This window comes from Podarcis erhardii, assembly GCF_964252035.2.
Source record: "Podarcis erhardii genome assembly, chromosome: 7".
NCBI classification, from domain to species: Eukaryota; Metazoa; Chordata; class Lepidosauria; order Squamata; family Lacertidae; genus Podarcis; species Podarcis erhardii.
This window is the reverse complement of record NC_138511.1, coordinates 87670357-87693261: the sequence shown is the minus strand read 5'-3', so window position 1 is coordinate 87693261 and position 22905 is coordinate 87670357. Positions and strand designations below refer to the sequence as shown.

At 47.5% G+C, this 22905-nt stretch overlaps 1 protein-coding gene across 1 annotated transcript in view; it reads right to left on the bottom strand.

Annotated features, from left to right (window-relative positions):
* Positions 1–22905, bottom strand: part of MEIS3 (Meis homeobox 3) — an 80568-nt gene that overhangs the window by 8304 nt on the left and 49359 nt on the right. The window contains exons 8-10 of the mRNA XM_081869342.1: positions 14578–14723; positions 3294–3370; positions 770–828 (exon numbers count right to left, since the gene is read on the bottom strand). Coding sequence (XP_081725468.1) covers positions 770–828; positions 3294–3370; positions 14578–14723 — 282 coding nt within the window. The remainder of the gene's footprint in view (positions 1–769; positions 829–3293; positions 3371–14577; positions 14724–22905) is intronic.

Sequence of the window (22905 nt, the reverse complement as noted above, 5' to 3'; positions counted from 1 at the left end):
CGTGCACGCTCTATCAGCAGAGTGTGTAAATCTTCTCACAGCAGAAGAGGCGGACAGAGAATTGTGTAAGCATAATGTACAGCATAGTTCAGGAACAGAGGAAAACATGTCTGCTTCCCTTTGTCTCCAGCAAAAACAGCAGTAACACAAAAGCTATATACAAAAGGAAGTTCCCAGCAGACTGCTGGAAGTAAACAGGCATGTGACACACAGCAGTCATGCCTGTACCCTTTTAAGGTGGAACAAAGCTACCGTATTTTTCGCTCTATAAGACGCACCAGACCACAAGACGCACCTAGTTTTTGGAGGAGGAAAACAAGAAAAAAAATATTCTGAATCTCGGAAGCCAGAACAGCAAGAGGGATTGCTGTGCAGTGAAAGCAGCGATCCCTCTTGCTGTTATGGCTTCTGGGATAGCTGCACAGCCTGCATTCGCTCCATAAGACGCACACACATTTCCCCTTACTTTTTAGGAGGAAAAAAGTGAGTCTTATAGAGCAAAAAATATCCTAACAGTAGCGAGACGGGGACTTTCAGCCTCGGCAACTGATTTCCACGGAATAAGACCACTGGGAATGAACTGCAACTTTGAACTTTGTAGTTACTGACTGGCATGCTCCTGGCGTTGCTAGCTGGGACTGGAGGGAACAGTCGTTTGAAACATCTGGAGGGCCCCACATTGGAGGAGTTAAGCGAGTGCAGTCCCAGCATCCTGGATCACACAACCCAACAAAAACCCACTTCCCCTCTCCCAGACGGAACCCCATACCTGTGCGATTTGATTGATCGATCATCGGTTGAACTATGCGCCGCCTGGCGTTAATAAACCTGCAAGAGACAGAAGAAGCAGTGGAGTAGTCAGGCACCGACGGATAATAGGGTCAGAGTTTGGTCTGGGATTTTGCTGCCACTCTCCAAAACACCGCTTGCTTATTGCCAGCCCAACGCTGGGTCACAGAGCCACACTAAGAGCTTAGGAAGTTGCATTGTACAGAGTTAGTCCCTTGGTCCTTTTGTCTCAGTATTGGAGGCAGTTGGAGGATGGATGGTGGCTAACAGATTGAGGTTGAATCCTGACAAGACAGAAGTACTGTTCTTGGGGGACAGGGGGTAGGCTGGTGTGGAGGATTCCCTGGTCCTGAATGGGGTAACTGTGCCCCTGAAGGACCAAGTGCGCAGCCTGGGAGTCATTCTGGACTCACAGTTGTCCATGGAGGCGCAGGTCAATTCTGTGTCCAGGGCAGCTGTCTCCCAGCTCCAGCTGGTACACAGGCTGAGACCCTCCCTGCCCGCAGACTGTGTCACCAGAGTGGTGCATGCTCTAGTTATCTCTCACTTGGACTACTGCAATGCGCTCTACGTGGGGCTACCTTTGAAGGTGCCCTGGAAACTGCAACTAATCCAGAATGTGGCAGCTAGACTGGTGACTGGGGGCGGCTGCCAAGACCATATAACACCGGTCCTGAAAGACCTGCATTGGCTCCCAGTATGTTTCCGAGCACAATTCAAAGTGTTGGTGTTGACTTTTAAAGCCCTAAATGGCCTATTATTATTATTATTATTATTATTATTATTATTATTTATTATTTGTACCCCGCCCATCTGGCTGGGTTTCCCCAGCCACTCTGGGCGGCTTCCATAGGAACCAAAAATACAGTAAAATATCACAGATTAAAAACTTCCCTGAACAGGGCTGCCTTAAGATGTCTTCTGAATGTCAGGTAGTTATTTATCGCTTTGAGCCAGTGTGGTGTAGTGGCTAAGAGCGGTAGACTCGTAATCTGGGGAACCGGGTTCGAGTCTCCGCTCCTCCACCTGCAGCTGCTGGGTGACCTTGGGCCAGTCACACTTCTCTGAAGTCTCTCAGCCCCACTCACCTCACAGAGTGTTTGTTGTGGGGGAGGAAGGGAAAGGAGATTGTTAGCCGCTTTGAGACTCCTGAAGGGGAGTGAAAGGCGGGATATCAAATCCAAACTCTTCTTCTTCTTCTTCTTTGACATCTGATGGGAGGGGGTTCCACAGGGCGGGCGCCACTACCGAGAAGGCCCTCTGCCTGGTTCCCTGTAGCTTTGCTTCTCACAACGAGGGAACCGCCAGAAGGCCCTCAGCGCTGGACCTCAGCGTCCGGGCAGAACGATGGGGGTGGAGACGCTCCTTCAGGTATACTGGACCGAGGCTGATTAGGGCTTTAAAGGTCAGCACCAACACTTTGAATTGTGCTCGGAAACGTACTGGGAGCCAATGTAGGTCTTTCAAGACTGGTGTTATATGGTCTCGGCGGCCGCCCCCAGTCACCAATCTAGCTGCTGCATTCTGGATTAGTTGTAGTTTCCAAGTCTCAAAGGCCCAGTATACCTGAAGGAGCGTCTCCACTCCCATCGTTCAACATCTAACTGAGTTGCTGAGTCTAGTGGCTGGCTCCTCTTTTTGTGGCACCGAGTTCCATGTACTAAATTAATCATCGTATTAAAAAACATACACTTGACCCTCCTGTCGTTGGGTGAGCCTGAGTTTGAGTTGCTGGAATCACAAGTGGAGAGAGAGCTCTGTAACACTTAGGTCCTTTTTTATGGATTCCCATTGCAGCATCTGAGCGGCCACAGTAAGAAGAGGATAATGAACTAGAAGGGCCATTGGCCTGATCCAGGAAGCCCTCCTTCTGTCCTTAAAATGGCTTAACAACATATTTTCTAACATATTATTAAATAATTTAAAGCCTTTATCCTGTGCACCCACTACCTCAGGGGTGTTCAAACTTTTGTCAAAGAGGGCCAGATTTGATGAAGTGAATGCGTGAATGCGTGAGGGCCGACCAAGTTGTTGGTTTCTCAGATAATATTCTTGTCAGTTTCTTAACTTTATTTTCTTTACTGGCCTATACCTTCCTAATACCTCCTGACTGATTATCTCAACTGTTTGACTGACTACTCTTAACAGATTCTCTCACTCTCTCACATCAGACTAGCCCAACCCACAGACTTATCCTCAGATAACCCACAGATTAGGCCCCCGAAACAGACTTTGGACATGCCTACCCTACATCATTTAAACACACGCACAGCTCAAAAGTCACCATGGTGTAAACCCAAAGGGCTGCATCCAGGGTGTGTCCTACTCAAAGTAATTGAAATGACTGATCATTACTCACTCAGGTTCATAATTCTTAAGTATGTCTACCACGAGCAGAACCTAGTTGGCTGCAACCCACGTCAATGAAGAGAACCTCTGGACTGGGTGAAGAAATGGACCTAAAGGAGCTAAATACCCCTCTGCGCCAGCGTTGAGATCCTTACCAGTTATTGACTTGCAAAATGGTTAGTCCCGTATCCTGAGCTAGCTGCTTCTTCTGTTCTTCCGAGGGATAGGGGTGCTGTTCAGGGGAAGAGAAGAGAAGTTGGGGAGGGTGTTAGCAAAGTTGGCCCAATATTATCCGAAGGGTTTTGTGGAAGGTTTCTTAAACCGCATTTGAGCTTGGCCCCCGTACATAGCGATAACCTTCGGCTCTCTATATTGGACAAACAGGCCAAACCTTACGCCAAAGGACATAAATCTGACATCAGGAATCACAAGACAGAGAAACCAGTAGGAGAACACTTCAATCTCCCAGGACATTCTATACAAGATCTCAAAGTAGCTGTTCTATTACAAAGGAATTTCAGAAATAGACTGGAAAGAGAAGCTGCTGAATTGCAACTTATTACCAAACTTAAAACCATGGAGAGACCTGGTCTGAACAAAGACATTGGATTCTTATCTCATTATACATGACAAAGCCATTTTTCACCTTCTCACCCCTTGCTTTTTCCTGTAAGACCTATTGCAGTCGTTAAGAGTCGTCAACAGGCTCATCACAGCTATCTGCCAATCACCCATTCCCACCACCCTTCTGAGTAATACCCCTCCCCACCTTCTCACTATATAGAAGGGTCTGGTGACTTCTGTTTCAGTGTATCTGAAGAAGTGTACATGCACACGAAAGCTCATACCTAGAACTAACTTAGTTGGTCTTTAAGGTGCTACTGGAAGGAATTTTTTGTTTTAACCTCAGGCTAGCACCACAACCTTAGCCCCCAGCATAATTCAAGCACTGAACTACCCAGAGTGCTTTATAGACTTTGATGTGGACCAGAGCCTTGTGGCCAAAGATTTAGCTAGGGTTGGCATACGACTGGAATTCCCTGGACATAGCTGGTATTCAGCCCTTGTAAACAGCGTCTGGGCAGAAATCTCTGAAATATCCGGGGAAATCCGGACATATGACAGCCCATGATGGAAGTGTCGATTTTGGCAAACTTCATTAAAAATAACTCAAAAGCTCGGGTTTTTTGAAGAAAAAGAAACTCCTGGCCACATGCATTCCCTTCTCTCTGCTAAACCGTGGCCCAGTTTACTGTATTTTTTGCTCTATAAGACTCACTTTTTCCCTCCTGAAAAGTAAGGGGAAATGTGTGTGCATCTTATGGAGCGAATGCAGGCTGCGCAGCTATCCCAGAAGCCAGAACAGCAAGAGGGATTGCTGCTTTCACTGCTCAGCGATCCCTCTTGCTGTTCTGGCTTCCGAGATTCAGAATATTTTTTTTCTTGTTTTCCTCCTCCAAAAACTAGGTGCGTCTCGTGGTCTGGTGCGTCTTATAGAGCGAAAAATACGGTATATGATGAGCAGAAATCTAGTGGCAAAGCTTTTTCGTGGACTGCACCACTTGAGGCTACAGGGGTAAGGGGTGGTCTGGAGTATTTGAATACTGGGCCACAGGTAAAATTCCATGGGGGACCTGGAGTTTTACCAAGTGGCTACGCACAGCAGTGGGCCTCAACGAGGACAATAGGGGCACCCTGAGCACCCCCTGCTGGGCCTGGCTCAGGTCTCCACAAACTGGTGCCCTTCAGGTGTCATTGAACCTCCACTTCCATCATCCTTGGCCTTGCTGTTTGAGGCTGATGGGAAAGCAGAGTCCCACAGAAGCTGGGTTGCAAAAGACTGGTCTATTTTAACTTCCGACAGAGCCCTGGCATGATACTGAAATGGAGGCATTTTGTGGGAAATAGACCCAGCTCAAAGAATATTTTTAATTTTATTTTAAAGAGGACCCACAGTAGACATCAGTAGTGGGCCCTGCCAGGACAGAGGGGCCCTAGCAACTGCCTAGGGGTCCCAAGTGCTAAGGCCAGCCCTACCTGTAGAAGTGTTTTGTTGTTTTTTAAGTGGGGGGAGTGTACTAGGGGAATGTGAGACTGAGTCCTTCTTGAAGAGCTGATTTTCTACATGCGGGGAGATATGCTGGACCATAAAGAAGGCTGATAGCTGAAGAATTGATGCTTTTGAATTATGGTGCTGGAGGAGACTCTTGAGAGTCCCATGGACTGCAAGAAGATCAAATCTATTCATTCTTAAGGAAATCAGCCCTGAGTGCTCACTGGAAGGACAGATTGTGAAGCTGAGGCTCCAATACTTTGCCCACGTCGTGAGAAGAGAAGACTCCCTGGAAAAGACCCTGATGTTGGGAAAGATGGAGGGCACAAGGAGAAGGGGACGACAGAGGATGAGATGGTTGGACAGTGTTCTTGAAGCTACCAGCATGAGTTTGACCAAACTGTGGGAGGCAGTGGAAGACAGGAGTGCCTGGCGTGCTGTGGTCCAGGGGGTCACGAAGAGCCGGACATGACTAAACGACTAAACAACAACATGCTGCATCTCTTCCCACCCCCAAGTGTGGAGTATCCAAACAAGCATGCAACCCCACCAGCACCCTCAAGAAGAGGCCCAGGGAAAAAGCTTCGCTGCTCAATTTTGCCAGCCCTGCACGAACTGAATGTCACAATCTTTGCTTTCTTTTCAGTCTCCTTTCTTTGGCCCCCGTCTCTTCGCCTTATGTTCCCAACAAATATGGGAACAGATCCTGGTCCCCCGCTTTGGGGATCACCTTCCTTTTCCATGCCCGTCACAAAACCACGTCCCTTTCTTTTCTCCAATTCCCAAGCAGATGTTCCAAGACACGAAAGTTCCCCTGTACCTGGTATCGGGGGACCTGGCAACTGTCCACCCCCCCTCCCCCATGCTGCCCTCCGCCTGCTCCAGCCTTTTAGCTGTCACTCCAAATGATGGATGAGTTGGGTCCTTGCCCACGAGTCGCAACCGGGCCTCCGTAGGGGCCCCGGCTCTGACAGCCCGGTGACAGATGACCGAAGGTCACCCAGGTCACACACAGAATGGGGCAATGGCTATGGAGGCAACTCTGAAGCCTCTCTCAGGTTTTGAAACACAAGGTCACCACTTTGGGGCTTTCTTCTGGAGCATCGTGGAGATCACAACTTCCACAGATGCTCCCAGTTTCCCCTATTTACCTAGTGCGGATGGACTGTCTGATAATTCAGGGTTCCTACTTTCCTGTTTACGGAAGCTTTTAATGTTTGATGCATTACTTTATTTTAATATTGTGTTGGAAGCCGCCCAGAGTGGATGGGGAAACCCAGCCAGATGGGTGGGGTAGAAATAATAAATTATTATTATTATTATTATTATTATTATTATTATTATTATTATTATTATTTCCGTAGAGACATCACCTTGCCAACAAAGGTCCGTATAGTAAAAGCTATGGTTTTCCCAGTAGTGATGTATGGAAGTGAGAGCTGGACCATAAAGAAGGCTGATCGCCGAAGAATGGATGCTTTTGAATTATGGTGCTGGAGGAGACTCTTGAGAGTCCCATGGACTGCAAGAAGATCAAACCGATCCATTCTGAAGGAAATCAGCCCTGAGTGCTCACTGGAAGGACAGATCCTGAAGTTGAGGCTCCAAGACTTTGGCCACCTCATGAGAAGAGAAGACTCCCTGGAAAAGACCCTGATGTTGGGAAAGATGGAGGGCACAAGGAGAAGGGGACGAGAGAGGACGAGATGGTGGGACAGTGTTCTTGAAGATACCAACATGAGTTTGACTAAACCGCGGGAGGCAGTGGAACACAGAAGTGCCTAGTGTGCTCTGGTCCAGGGGGTCACGAAGAGTTGGACACGACTAAACGACTAAACAACAACAACAACATTATTATTTCCATTTCAAAAAAATGCTTGGGGATATCCTGATGTACAATTAAACCTATCTTCCTTGTGGGGGGACTCTTGAATGTAAAAGGGGGAGGTGGAATTCAATTTAAAAATGTACATAGTTCCCCCCTCCATATCTATGGTTTCTCCCAAAAAGGGAAACTAGGAAATATAGGTGTTCAGAGTTTCCCTAGGCTCCCGTTTACACAACTGTAGTTCCCAGGGATCTCCATGAAGAGGAAATAGCTTCTACACCAGTTCAAGCCTTCAGTGTAGTAGTGTGTACAGATGACAGGCTTTCCTATGACAGGACATAAAGAAATCGCTATCATCCTTGTTCACTCTGCACTAAGGACCGTGATCCTGCTTCCACTACCATATAACCTTTCGGGAAGCGGATAAGACAATATAACCCAGTAGATCAGGTTTCGTGATGTATGGAAGTGAGAGCTGGACCATCAAGAAGGCTGATCGCCGAAGAATGGATGCTTTTGAGTTATGGTGCTGGAGGAGACTCTTGAGAGTCCCATGGACTGCAAGAAGATCAAACCTCTCCATTCTGAAGGAAATCAGCCCTGAGTGCTCACTGGAAGGACAGATCCTGAAGCTGAGGCTCCAATACTTTGGCCACCTCATGGGAAGAGAAGACTCCCTGGAAAAGACCCTGATGTTGGGAAAGATGGAGGGCACAAGGAGAAGGGGACAACAGAGGATAAGATGGTTGGACAGTGTTCTCGAAGATACCAGCATGAGTTTGATCAAACTGCAGGAGGCAGTGGAAGGTAGGAGTGCCTGGCGTGCTCTGGTCTAGGGGGTCACGAAGAGTCGGACACGACTAAACGACTGAAGTCAGGATGGGGAAAGTAGGCTTAGCTCCCAATCCATGTGAACTCACCATATATTCTCCCACGAGTTGACGGGGCCTTCTTCAGCATGGATGGCCCCCTATCTGTGGAACTGTCTCCTTAGGGAGATTTGCATGGCCCCTGCATTGCTGGACCCTGAAAACCCAGCGCGGGGGAACCTATGTCCCTTCCGGTGTCTTTGGACTCCAACTCCCATCAGCCCTTGCCAGCACAACCAGTGGTCATGGATTATGGGATTGGTAGTCCAACATCCTCTTGAAAGGCTAAAGCTTCCTCATCTCCCGAAAATATTTTTTCCCCCCCAAGCTGCTGTTCAAAACATGGCACTAACTATTGCGTTAACGGCTGCCTTTTAATGCTGTAAAGTTTAATTTATTTTTAAACTGTTCTTAGTTCCGGATTGCAGCTTTATTGATTTTGGATGATCGATGGGATGTTGTTCTGATGTCGGCCACCTTGGGAGATTTGCCCTGGGATGTGACATATAAAAATCCAGGAGAAAAGAAAAAGTCTAGAGGTTGAATGCAGCAACTTTGATGAAGTTAATCAGAACTCAGCCTGGTTAGTGGCAGGATAGGAGACCTCTGGGGAACTCTGTGTTATGTACTGAAGTTCTCACCCTGGGCCAGCAGGGGGATACTGTAGATAGTTATGCTAATAAGGGATTGAAAGTGACGTTCAGTGATTGGATAGTTTTAGAAAGTTGTTACAGTTACGCTGTACTGGAGCTCTATATAAGCAGGCTGACTGAGCCCTTCAGTTCAGTTCTGTCCTGGCCTGTGAATAAACAAGAGCTGTTTGAAGAATCGCTGTGTCGTCTGATATGTTCGCCCACAACCTAACACACTGTGTATCAGAAAGACCACCTCCTTCCCTATAGAAACCCTTGGGTGTAAAGAGTCACAAGTGTCCCAGGAAAACTGGGACATCCCGTTTTCCCCCCGCGAGAGAATGGCAGACATTTTGGGCGCCATGATCTCGCGAGATTTTGCACCACATTTTTCCTTGGGAGCGGGGAGATAGATAGATAGATAGATAGATAGATAGATAGATAGATAGATAGATAGATAATTTATTATGGTCGGAGACCAGCTTATAAAACGCACTTGGGGTGCCATCCCAGAAGGAAAACAAACATTTAAAACAATGTACAACAATAAATTTAAAAATTATAAATGTGATAAGCGTATAGACACTTAAACTTTAAGATAAGCTTCTGGCACCCATAAGGCTATTTCCCCCTTAACCTCACAAATTCCCCCTAACCTTTGGGTCTCATTCTTTCGATCTTTGTATGAGGATGCAGAACCTCAGTTATGGAGTTATAATATAGAACAACTGGCTAAATGGCCACCAGTTTCAGTAACTGAAGTGAAATCATATCACGATCTCACACGGCACCAAAAAATGCACATTTTAGGCCACCGTACCCCAAAGAAACACTTTTCTTTTATTTCAGGGGGAATCGTAGCACAAAATTGTGTGAGATCACAGCGCCCAACATGGCCGCCATTCTCTGGCATGAAGAAACAGGAAGATGGCGCCCAAGAAGATGACGCCACGGTTTTCACCTTCAAGGTGTTGGAGGGCATATAAAGATCAGCAGTTAAGAACCGCCCTGAGATCTTTTAATGAAGGGCAGTATATAAATCTAATTAATATAAATAAAGTAAATGAAAGAACTTGGTGGACCACCACTATCAGAAGTTCTGTGTGTGAGAGAGAGAGAGACAGGAGAGGGCATTCTCTTTGGCAACTCCTAGGCTGTGCACTGTTATTGTGTATTTCTCTACTCTGGGCCTTGGTGACACCGTGTGTGTGTGTGTGTGTGTGTGTGTATTAGGACCCATGCTATTATCTTGACTGTAAGCTGATTCAACTATTTTTAAACAGTACTTTAAACAATTGCAACCTGTTCAGGACTTGATGGTGATGATTAGGCAAAATCATCATCATCATCCCATACCCTCCAACATTTCTCCGATGAAAATAGGGATGTCCCATTCCATAATGCTAATTTTACTATTTCTACCCCACACATCTTAATGGGTTTTCCCCAGTCACTGTGGGCAGCTTCCAACATACAGTGGTACCTCAGGTTAAGTACTTAATTCGTTCTGGAGGTCTGTTCTTAACCTGAAACTGTTTTTAACCTGAAACACCACTTTAGCTAATGGGGCCTCCTGCTGCCGCCGCGCCGCCAGAGCCCGATTTCTGTTCTTATCCTGAAGCAAAGTTCTTAACCTGAAGCACTATTTCTGGGTTAGCGGAGTGTGTAACCTGAAGCGTATGTAACCCGAGGTACCACTGTAGTGCCTTTACACGGGTTAACTCTGAACATGGATTTAAGAAGTCGTTTGCGTAACCTGAAGCGTTTGTGTAACCTGAAGCATATGTAACCTGAAGCATATGTAACCCGAGGTACCACTGTATATAAAAACAGAATAAAACGTTAAACATTTTTAAAAAACCTTTCTCTGTACAAGACTGCCTTCAGATGGCTCGGGGGGTTGGATAACCCCATACCCTCCAACATTTTCCCAATAAAAATAGGGGCATCCTATGGAAAAGGGGGACATTCTGGGATCAAATGAGAAACCGGGACAGTCAGAGACGTCCCTGGAAAACATGGACACTTAGAGGGTCCATTGTTCATCTTTTACATTTGGCCCCACTCTGATTTGGTCCTGGCCCTTCCCAGCCCTGGTGTGTGGCCCCTGACATGTTAACCATGGGGTCCTCAAGCTGAAAAAGGCTCCCTGACCCTGGTGTAGAGGTTACAGCGTTAGATTAGGAGTTCGGAGGTCAGGCTTCAAGCCCGTATTCTGTTCAGAGGGTCAACTTGGGCCAGTCACTATCTCACAGCTGAACCTACCTTACAACATGGTTGTGAGGATAAAGTGTGTTTGTGTGTGTGTTTGTGAACCACATATGCTTCCACTCCTTGGGGCAAGGTTGGGCTTAAAATCTAAGCAGCAAATACAAAAACAAACTAGATATCGCATGCTGAGGAAAACGAAGCTTCCCCCTGCCCCAATTCCAATTCATAGAATCATAGAATCATAGAGTTGGAAGAGACCACAAGGGCCATCAAGTCCAACCCCCTGCCAAGCAGGAAACACCATCAGAGCACTCCTGACATATGGTTCTCAAGCCTCTGCTTAAAGACCTCCAAAGAAGGAGACTCCACCACACTCCTTGGCAGCAAATTCCACTGTCGAACAGCTCTTACTGCCAGGAAGTTCTTCCTAATGTTTAGGTGGAATCTTCTTTCTTGTAGTTTGGAACCATTGCTCCGTGTCCGCTTCTCTGGAGCAGCAGAAAACAACCTTTCTCCCTCCTCTATGTGACATCCTTTTATATATTTGAACATGGCTATTTGCTGGCTCCCTAGCCCACTAGAGCCAGGCTGGGCACCCAGCTTAGCCGAAGCCGCTTAGCCTTGGAAGCCCCCCTCCCACCTCACTCCCTGCCAATGCGTTCAGGGTAATTGGCTAGAATTGATTACCCTTCACCAGCCTCTAATAGCTTTATAGCTCCTTCAATTAGCCACTAATTGGCCAGCGCTCATTAACTCGCCTTTGTTTAACTAACCAGGGAGAGGCCCTGCCTAATTGCCTGGCAGCTTGGTGGCGAGCGAGGAGGGGAAGGGAAGGGAAGGGAGCCTGGGTGGCGGGCATGGAAAGATGCCCACTGCTAGCAAGCCGCCCGCTTGCCAGTTCAAAAGGGGCTGCAAGCAGGGAGCCAGCAATTCCCCCAACTCAGCCTGCGTTGGCAGAAAATGGCGCCGTGGGCAGAAATGATCAGCGGCAGGGCCTAAGAAGGGACCTTGAAACATCGTCCTTTATTCAGGCCAGCTTTGGGCCCATTCTAACAACGGGTGGTCCGCATGCCTTGTTGTCGAAGAAAACCCCTGGGTCAAGCACGTTGGCGTGAGGCGTGGGCTCTCACTGCAGGGCTGTCCCCAGAATTAATAGAGCTACCTCTGCTCTTCCATACCCTCCAACATTTCTCCGACGAAAATAGGGACATCCTAAGGAAAAAGTCCCATGGACTGCAAGAAGATCAAACCTCTCCATTCTTAGGGAAATCAGCCCTGAGTGCTCATTGGAAGGACAGATCCTGAAGCTGAGGCTCCAAGACTTTGGCCACCTCATGAGAAGAGAAGACTCCCTGGAAAAGACCCTGATGTTGGGAAAGATGGAGGGCACAAGGAGAAGGGGACGACAGAGGACGAGATGGTGGGACAGTGTTCTCGAAGCTACCAGCATGAGTTTGACCAAACTGTGGGAGGCAGTGGAAGACAGGAGTGCCTGGCGTGCTGTGGTCCACGGGGTCACGAAGAGTCGGACACGACTAAACAACAAAAAATGTTTTTATATATGTTGGAAGCTGCCTAGAGCGGCTGGGGAAATCCAGTGTTGGGTAGAAATAGTAAAATTAGCATTATGGAATGAGACGTCCCTATCTTCATTGGAGAAATATAGGAGGCTATGCATCTGACTTATGCATGGTTCTTGGGATGTAGTCTACCATCCTCCGCTCGGCCCACACTTGCCTCTATCCACCACTGACCTGTGGCCTTCAGAAAGCTGCCTACGGGAAAATGCAGACCATGGGTTGGAAGAGCCCCCCCCCCACTTGCTACAGCAACTCCACTTCTCCTGTTAAAGGAAGAGGAGGTGGGGATCTTCTGGACACAAATTTCAAACAAATTTGAAACCAGTGTCAAACTGTCATGGCCTCCAGTGGTGGTTCGACAATTGCCTTACCACTCTACCAATATACCTGAAGGAGCATCTCCACCCCCATCGTTCTGCCCAGACACTGAAGTCCAGCTCCGAGGGCCTTTTGGCAGTTCCCTTGTTGCAAGAAGTGAAGCTACAGGGACCCAGGAAGAGGGCCTTCTCAGTGGTGGCGCCCACCCTGTAGAACGCCCTCCCATCAGATTTAGGGAAGTTTTTAATGTTTAATGCTTTATTGTGTTTTTAATATTCTGTTGGGAGCTGCCCAGAGTAGCTGAGGAAACCCAGCCAGATGGGTGGGGTATGTATGTATATATGTATAAAATTATTATTATTATTATTATTATTATTACTATTATTATTACATACCAGGCTACCCTACTTGCAAACTGCATCCTGGTGATATTGATATTGATCCTGATACAATATTGTTTGTACCTTGAACACTGAATATTTTGGTCTGTGTGCGTGTTTAAATGTAGTTGAATCTCACTTGTGTAAGCCAACTTGGAAGGGTTTGTATCCTGAGGGGCAGGATATGAATAACTGCAATAAATAAACAAATGATCTCGTGACAAACCATTTAAAATACAAGCTCAACCCAGCTCTGGGAGGTGGGGGAGAAACAGCTAACCACTGGGGAGACAGAGGTAGCAGCAACAACCACACAGCCTCTGCTTCTCCTCCGCTCCAAAGCCTTACATTAAGATCACCTGGGTCTTTGCTGCTGCTCACCAAAAAGGCAAGGGGATCAGGTAGGGAGGGTCATCTCTGAAGAGGGTGTTGCGAAAAATAGAAGCCTCGTGTAGGACCTTTCTGTTAAACGCTCCTTGCTGCTTCACAAAACAGGTGTCCGTGATCCCTCGAGCCAATGGAAGGGTTTGAAACTGGCTTAATTTGGGAGAGGGGAAACTGTGGGCTTCCACATACTTGTTGGACTACGACTCCCATCATTTGTGACTGTTGGCCATGCTGGCTGATGGGAGTTGGAGTCCATTTGGAGGGTCACGGGTTTCCCAGTCCTAGTTCTGGAGACAAAATACAGTGGTACCTCGGGTTAAGTACAGTGGTGCCCCGCAAGACGAATGCCTCGCAAGACGAAAAACCCGCTAGACGAAAGGGTTTTCCGTTTTTCGAGGCACTTCGCAAGACGAATTTCCCTATGGGCTTGCTATGCGTCTTGCGAGTCCCCCCCCCCTTTTTCTAAGCCGCTAAGCCTTTAATAGCCGCTAAGCCGCTAATAGCACTAATCTGCTAAGCCGCTAATAGGGGTGCTTTGCAAGACGAAAAAACCGCAAGGCGAAGAGACTCGCGGAACGAATTAATTTCGTCTTGCGAGGCACCACTGTATTTAATTCGTTCCGGAGGTTCGTTCTTAACCTGAAACTGTTCTTATCCTGAAGCACCACTTTAGCTAATGGGGCCTCCTGCTGCCGCTGCGCGATTTCTGTTTTCATCTTTTCATCCTGAGGTAAAGTTCTTAACCTGAGGTAATATTTCTGGGTTAGCGGAGTCTGTAACCTGAAGCGTATGTAACCTGAAGCGTATATAACCCGAGGTACCACTGTATGCTGTTTTCACATATCTGATCTGTTCTGTACTCCAGGAAGCTTCAGGAAACTCCCATCAACCCTTGTTCGAATTGTCCGGCCTCCCATTCCCAATTCTTTCCTGCGTAGCTGAGAATGGGACACAGGAACCCTTGTTTTTGAAGAGATCCTGGGGTTCAAGTCCTAGCATTTCCAGGTAAAACTGGGAATGCCCCCCCTTGCACAAAATGCTGGAGAGACTCGGCCAGTAGGGGCACTGCTGAGCCAAATGGACTAATGGTTTGATTCCATATAAGGCAGCTCTCTATGATCCTGGCGCCTTCCCTTCCCTTCTCTCCTACTCTTCCCCACCACAAAGATCCACGTTCTTACCGACAAGTGTTGGAATAGCCACGCACGCATAATGTTTGTGGCCACTTTGGGGAAGATTCCTCTTTTCTTGTTCCGTTTTTTGTCTCGGTCTAAGTCGTCGTCATCTCCCGTGCTGGGGGAGGCCACGCTGTTGTCTAGACAGTCCCCTGCGAGGAAAAAAGAAGCAGAAATGGAGAGAGAAAACCCTTTGAGAAAGATGGTCGGAGAAAGAGGCCCGCAATGTTTGTACCTGGTGTGGGACTAAATCTGCTGTGCTTCGGTTAGAAAGAGGTTTTGCAGTCATACCATATGTGGCCACTAGAGGGAGACATGGTATCAAGCGTCGAATGTTACAGGCCCCCTAGAGGCTGGTGGTGGAATTTCACCCTTGGGAGGACTGTTGTAAACTGAAATCTGTGATGAAATCAGGGTCTTTAAGAATAGTGAGCCTCTAGATAGTTTCCCATTCTCCCTCTACTCACTTTGACCCGCTCACGCGCATAGCTGGCTGAACATTACAGACCCAGCTGCTACATTGCAGCTGTAAGAGCAGGAAGGAGGTTATGCATATGAATTGCTTTGATGGATCCATATGGTTTAGAATACTGCTACACACAGCAACCAGACAGACACGACCGGGCATTCATGAACAGAATATAAAGGTAATATATGTCCTATATTTGTCCCTGCATCTGGCATGGAGGTTCTTTTTAAATATCTTGGCGTACAGTCCTTGATTTCTAAACCAGCAGCTAAAAGCAAATTGTGCCGGAAACACATCTGAACTAGCCCTGTGGGGACTGAGTGTGTTATTTGGGGGCAAGAACAGCCGTCATAAATTGATCATTTATCCTCCGTGAATTTGTCTAATCCCCTTTTGAAACTATTCACATTGGTGGCCACCCTGGCTCTTGTGGGAGTGAGTTCCATAGTTTAACTGTGCGAAGGACTACTCTCTTTTGTTTCCTGGTTAGCAGGTGTTCATTAGGCAGGCATTAGCAGTCATCATGGAGGGACACAGGTGGCGCTGTGGGTTAAACCACAGAGCCTAGGACTTGCCAATCAGAAGGTCGGCAGTTCGAATCCCCACAACGGCATGAGCTCCCGTTGCTCAGTCGCTGTTCCTGCCAACCTAGCAGTTCGAAAGCACGTCAAAGTGCAAGTAGATAAATAGGTACTGCTCTGGTGGGAAGGTAAACGGCGTTTCCGTGCGCTGCTCTGGTTCGCCAGAAGCGGCTTAGTCATGCTGGCCACATGACCTGGAAGCTGTATGCCCCTCCCTCGGCCAATAAAGCGAGATGAGAGTCACAACCCCAGAGTCGGTCATGACTGGACCTAATGGTCAGGGGTCCCTTTACCCTTTACCTAGCAGTCATGGTAGAGAACGTGTCATGCATGCAAAAAGTGGCTGGTTCAAGCTGTTGCCTCTCTAGATGTTAGCACTGGTCTGGTGAGCCCTCATCAGTCAGAGCAAACAACAGCGAGTTAAGAGGGATAAAGCAGACAGACGATCCGTCAATTTAAGATGGGCTGCCTCTGTCCTTGAGGCAGGGCCGGCTGTCACAGGGTGATCAGTCAGGGCCCATAACACGTCCACTGGATCAACACAAAAGGAGAGAGAAATGACGCACACGATCAAGGGTCTAGAAGCCTAGCCTTATGAGGAATGGTTGAAGAAGCTGGGTATGTTTAGTCTCAAAAAGAGGAGGAGATATGATGGCCATCTTCCAATAGCTAAAGGCTATCACATGGGTGTATGGAAGTGAGAGCTGGACCACGAAGAAGGCTGATCGCTCAAGAATGGATGCTTTTGAATTCCGGTGCTGGAGGAGACTCTTGAGAGTCCCATGGACTGCAAGAAGATCAAACCGATCCATTCTGAAGGAAATCAGCCCTGAGTGCTCACTGGAAGGACAGACACTGAAGCCAAGGCTCCAAGACTTTGGCCACCTCATGAGAAGAGAAGACTCCCTGGAAAAGACCCTGATGTTGGGAAAGATGGAGGGCACAAGGAGAAGGGGATGACAGAGGACGAGATGGTGGGACAGTGTTCTCGAAGCTACCAGCATGAGTTTGACCGACAGAGGATGAGATGGTTTGACAGTGTTCTCGAAGCTGACCAAACTGCGGGAGGCAGTGGAAGACAGGAGTGCCTGGCGTGCTCTGGTCCAGGGGGTCACAAAGAGTCGGACATGACTAAACAACTAAACAACAACAAATCACATGGAAGATTCCAACTAAACACCAGGAAGTACATTCTGACAGTAGGAGCTCTTGGACAGTGGGACGGCTGTGGACCCTCCTTCCTTGGAGGTTTTTAAGCAGAGGTTGGATGGCCATCTGTCATGGATGCTTTAGCCAAGATTCCTGCATTGGAGGGGGCTGGACTGAATGACCCCCAGGGTCCCTTCCAACTCTACAACTCTACGATTCGGTACTTGGCCACAGACATTTCCTCTGCTTGGAAGTAGACAAGACAGGGAAGGGAACCTAAGGCTCTTCCAGACATGGTTGGACTCCCAACCGCTCTAGCCAGCATGGCTAGTGGTTAGCGATACTGGGAGCCTCTGGTCCAGCAGTACCTGGGAGGCCAAAGGTTAGGCATCACATTCCACAGGGAGGCACCAGGTGCTCAGATAATGACCCACTCCAGGTATCAGATAATTAAACAGCCTCAGAGGCTGCTGATTTTCTCTTCTATTTATGCTGTTGCTTTTATGAGAATTTGCGTTTCATTGTGCATTCCTTGGGACGCGGGTGGCGCTGTGGGTTAAACCACAGAGCCTAGGGCTTGCCGATCAGAAGGTCAGTGGTTCGAATCCCCGCAACGGGGTGAGCTCCCGTTGCTCGATCCCTGCTCCTGCCAACCTAGCAGTTCGAAAGCATGTCAAAGTGCAAGTAGATACTAGGTACCACTCCGGTGGGAAGGTAAACGGCGTTTCCGTGCGCTGCTCTGGTTCGCCAGAAGCGGCTTAGTCATGCTGGCCACATGACCCAGAAGCTGTACGCCGGCTCCCTTGGCCAATAAAGCGAGATGAGCGCCGCAACCCCAGAGTCGTCTGCTACTGGACCTAATGGCTAGGGGTTCCTTTACCTTTACAGAGGTGGTGAACCTGTGGCAGATGCCGTTGTATCTCTCATCACCCCTGACCATTAGCCATGCTGGCTGGTGCCACTGGGAGATGGAGTCCAGCAACGCCACTCTTGCGGTGCTGGGATGGGACATTCGAGGTGGTTGGATTCCCCACCCCTCATTGTTTTGTTTTATTCTATACTTTTTACGCTGTAACCCTGCTCTGGGATTTATCTTAGTGGAAAGAAAATTATGATGAATCGCCCTAAATCAACAGCAAACACCTTTATTTGGGGCCGGGTGTGTGTGTGCCTTGTGTATTTCTTTCTTATAAACTGTGTGCATTTCTTTGTACATCTGTTTGTTTGTTTGTTTTATTAATTCATAGAATTCATATCCCGTTTGACTGAAAAGCCCCAAAACTCTCAAAGCAGTTTAAAAGAAGAATTAATCAATGAAATTATCAATAAAAAACCAACATTTTAAAGCCTTTAAACAACAACAACAACAAGCTAAAAACCAGATGAAAACACATGCCAACGTCCTACATATTTGCTTTAGAATGTATGCTGTAATGTATGTTATAACTTATGTTTATGTTTTTAAATAGGCTTGGAGACCTTTCTGTATAACATATACAGTAATAGCTCAGGTTAAGAACTTAATTCGTTCTGGAGGTCCGTTCTTAACCTGAAACTGTTCTTAACTTGAGGTACCACTTTAGCTAATGGGGCCTCCCACTGCCACCGCCGTGTGATTTCTGTTCTCATCCTGAAGCAAAGTTCTTAACCCGAGGTACTATTTCTGGGTTAGCGGAGTCTGTAACCTGAAGCATCTGTAACCCAAGGTACCACTGTACAGTCATACCTCATGTTACGTTTGCTTCATGTTACGTTCTTTCAGGATATGTCCCGCAGTGACCCGGAAGTAATGGAAAGGGTTACTTCCGGGTTTCACCACTCGCGCATGAGCAGACGCGCAAAATGACATCACGCACATGCACAGAAGCGACAAATCGCAACCCACGCATGCACAGACGCCCCTTTGCGGGTTGTGCTCTTTTCATGTTGTGAACAGGCCTCGGGAACGGATCCCGTTCGCAACCAGAGGTACCACTGTAACAAGTTTTAATATCATGAGGAAGCAGAGGACTTGGAGGTCCCACCCATTTTAAATCTCACCTCACTGAATGGCCTTAGGCAAGGCACTCTCAGTCCCACTCTCTCTCAGGGATGGCGGATTACTAAGGAAGAACATGCTGTGCTGCGTTTATTTGAAATACGTCCCATAATTCAGGGGCAGACTTTGGGCTCTGAAATTTCAGTGGCGCTAAAATTCGGTGCCCCCTGCCTCTCGCGCTCCGTTCTACGGTATTGTTTTGGCGCTCCCTGCAGGGCGGTACCCGGTCGCACTTCCCTAAAACCGCCTCTGCATAACCATGAAAGGTTCTGAAGGTGAGGCAGTGTGGTTCAGTGGTTGGAGTGTTGCTTTAGGACCAGGAAGAACCAGGCAGAAGGCCCTGCTCAGCCCTGATGCTCACTCAGTGACCATAGGCCAGTAGTTCTCAAGGGTGCGGCGCGCCGCGCCGCACTGATGTGGCAGGAAGGTTCAAGGACCATCAAAGAAACACTTAAACATTTTAGTGTAGTATAGAGTGAAAAAAATATTTGCAGAATATGGATAGATGTGCTTTCAAAATGAGATCAAGAGCATCAAGGACAATCTTAGCTGCAAAGTCACAACCTTGGAGAAACGCTGGAGAAAACTCACTTATAATTATATTTTGGCAATGATTTGTGTTATTATGTAGCTGCGTTTATACTTTTTGGGTGCCCCGTGATCATATTATAAAGCAGTTGTGTTCTATGTTATAAATCAAGCACGACTACGAGCCGCTCCCTTTCGTTTTCCAATGTATTTCTCATCAATAAGAAATTCTGTGTGGGGCGAGCCTTCCTTCTTCTTCTGAAAACATGGCCCAGATAAAGAAGTTTCAGAACCACTGCCTTAGGCCCATCAATCACGTTCTCAGCCTAGCCTACCTTACAGGGTTGTTGTCGTCGGGATTTTTAAAAAAGGAAGGACAACCCTTGAGCTCTTTGGGGCGGAAGGCGAGATTTAAAAGCTAATAAAATAAGGTTTCTTATCCCACACAGAAGCAGAATTTACAAGGAAAAACCCCATTGACTTCTTCCCGTTTTGAGTCAACCTCCTTTCTTAGCGGTGCTCTCAGAAAATTGAAGATAGAACTTCAATGTCAATGCCCAAGGAAAGGGGAGGGGGGCCTGCAGTGTGGAACCCCCTGCTATCACACGCTCCCCGCCTCCCTTTGCACACAAGCCTCGCCTAACAAACATAAAATCCCGTCTCTCCCCCCCCCCCCCCCCGCCCAATCCTAGCCCAATGGAACAGCTGTCATGCTTTTATATCCTCCGGCTAAAAGGCAGCTTAAAAGCCCTGCCTGGAGGGGGACGTAAATTATGCATCAGAGAAAGCGCTGCTGTCGGGGGCTTCCAGAAGCCATCACCCATGTCCCCACTTGATCACCAGCCCCACCCTGCTTTCCTCCCCTCTCCTGCTCTCCCCCCCCCCAAAAAAAAATGCAAAAGTAAAATCCATTGCCCTCTGTTTCCAGAACTCTGCTTGCGGAGGGGTGTGCAAGGACAGTTCTTTGCAAAAACCGCAGCAGCTCTTTGCCAAAGAACAAAACCAGACGGGCGAGGTGCAGATGCAGTCGGGAGGTCGGGCTTTTCCAGGCAAGCCCCAAAGCCAAAATTCCAAAATAAAAAGGCTGCAGCAACGTCACTGCAGTGAGATGTGCACAACGGCAGCAGAGCCTCACCGAAAGAAATTTGGGCAAAGTGAGCACTGTCACCATTTTATTTTTTATATTATTATTTTTTGCAGATCACAGGATTTGATAAGGTCAGACAGTACCCTTCTACACCTTTCTTGTCTGCTTACTACATTATAGGTGGATTTATGGTTTATGACTAGACTAGGCAGCGCAGGGGTTGGTTGAAACAGTGTGCTTCAACGAGGCTCTCACTTCTGTGTTCTGCCACAGAACAGCCAATGCATATTCTTCCTAAATGAAGAAACACAATATCTGAACCTAGAAAAAAAACAAGGTTTTGTATTCCGGGTGCTTATTTGATTAATTGTCTGTCTTTTATCTAATTAAGTTGAAATAAATGTGCACGTTACCAAAAATAGATCCCATTTTGAAATGATTTGCAATTTAATAAATGAAAGCTGCTACTCCTTGTTTCAGGAAAGAGAAGGCTTTGATTTTTCTACTTTCCCATTCCCCGTTGTTGGTCACATACGGGAACTAGTCTCAAAACATAAACAAGCAGGTGTCTTAACGTCCTAACCCAGAATTAAAATGCGCCTTTGACTCTTTTGCTTAGCCAGCACTAATCAAATTACAAAAAGATTTTGTTGACTAACCTATTAGTGAAAGGTTGCAGTCCTAAGATAAAAACGTAGCTCTCTCATGTGTCCTCGTTGCAGTATTCCCCCATTTCACAGATAGGGGAAACCGAGGCTTAGAAATGGTGGCTTTCCAGTGGAACCAGATGTGGAAAGAGATAGGACTTTAGCCCAGGCCGTCCCAGATCATCCAGATTTTCCTTATCCAAAGTACCTTTAGCACCACAGGGGCACAGATCCCAGCCTAACCTAGTTGTGTAAACACATTGCTATAATTATTATTATTTATAATGGGATAAAGGAGCCTGATCTCAGAGGAAAATCCCTCTAATTTCTCCCCTCATCCTTAATTTACATATCCTCCAACATTTCTCTGATGAAAATAGGGACGTCCCATTCCATAATGATAATTTTACTATTTATAACCGACACATCTGATTGGGTTGCCCCAGCCATTCTGGGCAGCTTTCAACAGACATAAAAACATTTTTTTAAAAAAAATAAAACATAAAAAATCCTTCCCTGTACAGGATAACTCCATACCCTCCAACATTTCTCCAATGGAAATAGGGAAATCCAAAGGAAAAGCAGGACATTCCGGGATTGAATCAGAAACCGGGATGTCTTCTCTAAATCAGGGGCGTCCCTGGAAAATAGAGACACTTGTAGGGTCTGAATTTATTCCCCTACTCTAAGAGTTGGCACCTGGAAGCCACCAGGCCATGGGGTGGCAAACTAAGGCCTGGGGGCCGGATCCAGCCCAATCGCCTTCTCAATCTGGCCCGTGGACGGTCCAGGAATCAGCGTGTTTCTACATGAGTATAATGTGTGCTTTTATTTAAAATGCATCTCTGGGTTATTTGTGGAGCATAGGAATTCGTTCATCCCCCCCCCAAAAAAATATAGTCTGGCCCCCCACAAGGTCTGAGGGACAGTGGACTGCCCCCCTGTTGAAAAAGTTTGCTGACCCCTGCACTAGGCCCAAACCAACCCCACTGAGAGATGCTACCTGATCTCAGATCTGTCCCCAACCTGGATGCAAAAGTCTGGTGTGGAGAAGGGAGTAGGAGGTAAAAGCCAGGTCCCAGGGCCAGCCCAATACACCCAAGGCAGACCGCAAAGTGGTGCCCCCCTCCCCGCCAAGAAAGAAGGGGCAGGGAAGCTCTGCATCAGGAACAAGGTGTGGGGGGGGGGAGAGAAAGATTGACACCAGAATCTGCTGCTCCAGTGGACCTGCCGCCTGAGGCAGTTGCCTCATCTTGCCTCATGGGTGGGGCGGCCCAGGCTGGCCCACTAAATCTCACTCCCTTCCTCACAGCAGCCCTTCAGAAAAGTTAGTCAAGGTGCCAATCCCTTGCAAAACAGCGGAGTGCAGAAATTGACTAGACCAGATTTTGAGGCGCTTCTGGTCTAGTCAATTTCACTCCTGCGCTCTTCCTTTTCATGGTATATACATTGGCACGAGCGCATACATGGATGCTTGGGTCGTATTTACACACACAATGCAATCAAGGCTGCAATGCTAGTACACACCTGGGGGTAAGTCCCATGGAATCCAGAGGAACACACCTCTGAGTTGCAAAACAGTTCCTAAATTTAGGTAAAGTTAAAGGGACCCCTGACCATTAGGTCCAGTCGTGGCCGACTCTGGGGTTGCAGCGCTCATCTCGCTTTATTGGCCGAGGAAGCTTCTGGGTCATGTGGCCAGCATGACTAAGCCGCTTCTGGCGAACCAGAGCAGCGCACAGAAACGCTGTTTACCTTCCCGCTGGAGTGGTATCTATTTATCTACTTGCACTTGATGTGCTTTTGAACTGCTAGGTTGGCAGGAGCAGGGACCG